The sequence below is a fragment of the Abramis brama genome (assembly GCF_963993115.1).
Source record: "Abramis brama genome assembly, chromosome: 13".
Classification (NCBI taxonomy): domain Eukaryota; kingdom Metazoa; phylum Chordata; class Actinopteri; order Cypriniformes; family Leuciscidae; genus Abramis; species Abramis brama.
Window position 1 is genome coordinate 38150165 of NC_139975.1, and position 5787 is coordinate 38155951.

The following is a 5787-nucleotide window of genomic DNA, read 5'->3' on the forward strand; positions in this document are numbered from 1 at the left end:
GGTAGTACACTTGGGCCGCAGCCACTTGAAACCATAACGTGTAACAACTGTTTAAACAGACATGTAACCCGCAGGCCATCTTGGTTTAGTAGCTAGCCATACGATCATAAAGTGCCAATCCGCTTTGGCAAAAACACCACCACCAGTAGATAAAGAGGAATTAACCTAGATCAAGACTGGAGAGCTTGCTGGGCTTCGAGGATAGTTTTAAATCTGGTCTTATTTAGGACTCAAGTGCAGAAGAGGACCATTTGCCTGGCATCTTGATAGCTGGAGTAGAAATACCACATTCGTCTGCTGAAGTGGCTGTCCCGATCCTGAAGAAATGACCAGTATACTGGGAGGGAGATAACTGCAGCTTTTGAGGACAGAAACTAGATGAGTCCTGAACCAGGCTTAAGAGAGAGATGCTTCGTTAGGTAGGAAAATAGGGGAAGTGATCAGAGGATCTAGGGCAGGTTTTTAAGGATTTAATCATAGATGAGAAGGGACAAAATGTTTTGCTTATTTTAGAAATTGTTAGTGTGAAACCAGAAACTTGAGTCAGTTGGAGTGCGTAGAAAGAGTAAAGAATTAGGTGAGAAGGTGAATCAGAAAAAGAAAGACCGCTGCGAGATCGGAGTGTTTGAACTGAAGTAAATTCCCCTGGAAGCATGAGCCTAGCCTGACTACGTGAGACTTTATACTTCCGCTCAATTTCAGTTCGCTTCTGTGCGCAGTCTGAGATAGCGACCTATCTCTCAGATTTCCTCCGGCCGCAAAACAGCCGGCCAAGCAACGAACAAAGGGCGGGCTGAGAGCCGTGACGTAGATACTGATTGTACCGTGGATGCGTAGATTACTTCACTTACTACAATATCGGCAAAATTACAATGCACGATGTTCAAGCATTGAATATTTAGTTTAAAGAGATTGCTTTTTAAGGACTACAACAACGCTGAGAGGGACTGCACGGCCTTCCTTCTGGATTAGAGGCATCACAAACCCTAAAGCTACATGAATCCAGCTCCCGGAATATGATTTATAGCATATCGGGACAGAATGAGCTAATCAATAACTAGAAGATAACTACGCACAAGCTATAAAATTCATCAACTAACCATCCGGAAATGGGGTCTACATGTTGACGCTTCTTGATTCTCTCCATCTTTGTCTGACTCAGGTTTAAATATAAAGCTAAACGATTTGAAATTGTCTGTGAGGTAATCAAAGCTGCATTACGAGCTGTTGAAACTCACCCCCTGTGCCGGGAGCAGCAGCCCGACTGCATCCAAAGGGACAGACAAAAACCATGCGCTTTACTCACCCTCAAAGACAATTCCAGCACAGTGTTTCCTCTATGTTGATTAGTTAATGGCGGCCCGCCACGGCAAAATTTTTGCCGCCACGGTAACGTTAGGGCTCTACAGTGCGACCATTTCACTCACATTTCCGCCTAAATATGTCTGTGTGCGACCATGAAAAGATATTTAGGCGCACTTGTGCGACTGACCCGATCGAAGATTTTTTTTTGGCGGCCGCCAAAGCGAATTTTTGTCCCGCCAAAGTCTTATTTGACCGGTGTGTAATGTAGATAAACTGCTGCGCTTGTGACAGCTGGGCGCATGTTTAAAAGAACGAGAGAGAGCGAGAGCGCGCGCCCTCTCTTTGCAAAGCAAGGTTCCACGTTTTAATGAATGGTTAAACGACTGATCTTTCCAACACTGAACTCACGAGACGTCTGAATCGGTGTATAACAGATCGGTAACACTTTACAATAAGGTTCCATTTATTAAACTCTAGTAGCCTAATAACTACATTAGTTAACATTAACTTTTAATAAACTGCACTTCTACAGAATGTATTAATCTTTGCTAATGTTCATTTCAACATTTAATAGCCTACATTATTGAAATCAAAAGTTGTATTTGTTAACATTTAGTTAATGCACTGTGAACTAACATGAACAAACAATAAACAGCTGTATTTTTATTAAGATTAATAAAGATGAATACATTCAGTAACATGTATTGCTCATGGTCCATGTTAGTAATAAACTAATGTTAAATCAAACCATATTGTAAAGTGTTTCAAAAAAAATAATTTACAGAACTCCTTAAAATAAGAAGGTGTGCTTACCCCCTTTAGTACAGCCTATATGGTTAGCAAGATTTAGCCTTAATAAACTACAGCATTTACAACTGAATGGTAGCCTATTCAATAGTAGATGGTAGAAAATAAGACTATTAGTTAAAATAAACTTTTTAATGCTACTTTTTCTCCCTGCTTTTTTATATTGATATGATTATATACCAAAATAATCTATTAAAGAAGGATTTTATCTTACAAAGCTATGAAATCCAGAGGTAAAATCACAGCTTTTTTTTTTTTTTAAAGTGTTGGCCACCGAAGACCATTTTTGACCCAGGTAAAACCCTGCAGGGCCAACAATGTTTGTGTGCGGACATTCACACTTCAAGCAAGAATCGCTAGTGAGGCACGAAATGTATGAATTTATGGGGGGTTTTTTATGAAATTTTTTTTATGACAGCCAGTGTAATTGTTTTTCTAAAACTGAAAATATTTAATGTTCATAAGGTAAACTTTTGTCACACAATGTGGCACAGTAATATTGTGTCGTTAAAGGGAAAAAAAACCCTTTCAATTGTATATGCTCCTAAATTTTGGGGGGGGGGGGGGATTGGCGGGGGGGGGGGGGGGGGGGTGGTTGTTCGGACAGACCTGCCCCCACTGCTAAAAAAAATCCTAAAGGAAACACTGCAGCATAGAATATTAACATATATGTGGGGCATTCCAAGCCAAACCCCTCAAACACACCCTGGGGACACTGAAGACCCACCACACGTCGATTTCGTAATTTGTAGACGAGCGAGGAACAACTGTCCGTGATCAGGATGGGAAATAAGGAATCTGAAAAGAAAGCAAAACATTATAATCAATTCTGCAGAAATATGAGCTTTTAAGGTGTAGGGAGTCATGCCATCGGTGATACACTGTCTAGCTGGATTGAGCATAGTGACTAATTTACATGATCACTGTTAGAGAAGGGCAGGGTGATGGATAAGGGTTGCTGAAGGGCAGAGCCGCCTGAAAACTAAAGTGCGTAGCTATAGCATTGCAGAGGTCAGAAATGTGCTTGCGTGACCTTAATCATGAAATTGGAGACTACTGATTGCCAGATGAATGTCTCAGGAATAGCATGATCGTCTAACAAGAAGATCTGCCTAGTGATGCAACCGAGCTCGTTAGCACGTACAACATAAATTTTGCCACTACATCGAACCCAAAAGATGTTAGCAGCCACTATAAGATAATTTCGGTAAAGCGCTAATGAAAGAAGCCTGACCAGGCTCTGCAATTCATCTAACCTGCTAGCAGGTTCCAATTGTCCAAATCTGAACGGATATGCATCCTTCGTCTAGATCAGTGATTCTCAAATGGGGGTACGCGTACCCCTAGGGGTACGTTGCGGTACTGTAGGGGGTACGTGAGATTTATAATAAATAAATAAATAAAATTAATTAATTTTAATTAATTTAAAAGATATACAAAATCATCCATGATTATGAAAAATAAGTTTAATAAAATGTTTATGTAAACCACATTTTTTATAAAAAATGTTTATATTTAAAATGTGATTGTAAACTAACGTTACCTAAATCAGAGAAGAAGAATTTGAATCACGCCGAGCGGGAAGCCAGTTGCTTAAACAAACATAAATGAAATCCTGGTTAAAACGTAGCAATACTAACGTTACAGCGAAGAACGGGGAGGATGAAGAAAAAAAGAAAGCCAAAGTGGAGCCAACAAAATACCGTCAATATCAGGAGGGGTATGTTTTGATGGGATTCACGGCAACAAACGGCAACCCTCCCCAGGCATTGTGTTTTTTCTGTGGGGAGAAACTAGCAAACAGCTCGATGAAACCGGCACACCTCCAGAGACATCTCAGCACCAAACATCAGTGTCATGTTGGAAAGCCACCAGAATTTTTCAAGAGAAAACTTTCTGAGTTTAGATCATCGCAGGAAACAATGCGAAAAGTCTCCACAACATCAGCCAAAGCACTACAGGCGTCATATGCGGTGTCACTGCTCGTAGCTAAAGCAAAAAAGCCGTTCACGATCGCTGAGGACCTGTTACTCCCAGCCGCTGTTGTATTAACTGAGACAATGCTGGACAAAAATGCCGCGGATAAATTAAAAACGGTGCCTTTGTCTAATGACACCGTTTCCCGCAGAATAGAAAGAATGGGAGCGGATATTGTTGAACAAGTTGTGGGAAAACTTGGCGAAGCATTTTCAATCCAGCTTGATGAGTCGACCGATGTCAGTGGCAAGGCACAGCTCATTGCGTTTGTGAGGTATGTGGATATCGACGACATTTATGAAAATGTACTTTTCTGCAAGAGCTTAGAGGGGAAAACAACAGGAGAGGACCTTTTTAATGTTGTGGATAATTTCTTCATTGAAAACGAGCTGGACTGGAGAAACTGCAAGAGTGTATGCACTGACGGAGCCGCGTCAATCACAGGCCGTGTTAAAGGGCTCATGGCGCGTATTAGAAGTAAACATCCAGAAGTGCAGTGGAATCACTGTGTAATACACAGGGAAGCACTTGCATCCAAAAATATAAGTCCTGTGTTGCATGACGTTTTGAATGACAGCATTAAAGTGATTAACTTTATAAAGTCAAGGCCACTCAATGCACGACTGTTTCACCGCCTTTGTGAGGACATAGGAGCTGAACACACACAACTGCTGCTACATACAGAAGTGCGCTGGCTATCTCGAGGGAGGATACTGAACAGGCTGTTGGAACTACGGGCGGAGGTGCACACCTTTTTGTCAGAGCAAAGATCTCCATATGCCACCCTGTTTGAAGATAAAGATTGGCTTGCAAAGCTGTGCTATCTGGCAGATATATTCAGCAAATTGAATGAGCTGAATGTGTGTCTGCAGGGCAAGGACACCCACGTTCTGAACCTGTATGACAAGGTGGGTGGTTTTCTGAAGAAAGCAGAGTTGTGGAAACGGGCATGTGTACAGGGGGATCTCACCTGCTTTTCTCAGGTGGATGCTTTCCTCTCCAGGGAAGATGTGGAGAGAGCACCAGTGAAGTCCATCATAGAAGAACATTTGGCCAACCTGATTGTGAGTTTTAACTCATACTTTCCTGACATGGAGGAGAAATCTGCACAACTCAGTTGGGTGAGAAACCCATTTCTTTTGTCAGAAGAAAGCAGAAACAAGCTCCCTCTCTGTCACCAGGAAAAACTCTTGGATGTGTCATCTGACTATGGCCTACGGATGAAATATGAAAACTCCACTGTAACGCAGTTTTGGGTGTGTGTAAAAAAGGAATACCCTGAGTTGGGAGAAAAAGCTTTGCAGCAGCTACTGCCCTTTGGATCCACGTATTTGTGTGAGGCCTCATTTTCTGCAATGACTGTTATCAAAACAAAGCAGAGAAACAGACTGGGCCTGGAAAAGAGTCTGATCACTGCTGTGTCCTCCCTGCCACCGAGGATGACAAAGATCCTCAGTGAAGCACAAGCACATGTTTCGCACTAAGCACATGCATTAGATAAGTGCTTTGTTTGTTGTTATTACAAGTGTTTTTGAGCTAAAATGTTATACACAACATATATATATATACACACTGTATATATATATTATTTATATAGGTTTCTTTTATCAAACATGCTTGGGGCCAGTCAAGGGGTACTTAAACTGCATGATCGGTTATCGGTAATAATACATTGTTTATTATTGCCCATGTTTATTT

At 41.4% G+C, this 5787-nt stretch overlaps 1 protein-coding gene across 1 annotated transcript; it reads left to right on the forward strand.

Annotated features, from left to right (window-relative positions):
* Positions 1–3920: 3920 nt before the first annotated feature.
* LOC311095400 (SCAN domain-containing protein 3-like) lies at positions 3921–5573 on the forward strand (the record flags this gene model as incomplete). Its single annotated transcript, XM_084133884.1, has 1 exon — positions 3921–5573. The coding sequence occupies one exon, from the start codon at positions 3921–3923 to the stop codon at positions 5571–5573; it is 1653 nt and encodes a 550-aa protein (XP_083990010.1).
* Positions 5574–5787: the final 214 nt, after the last annotated feature.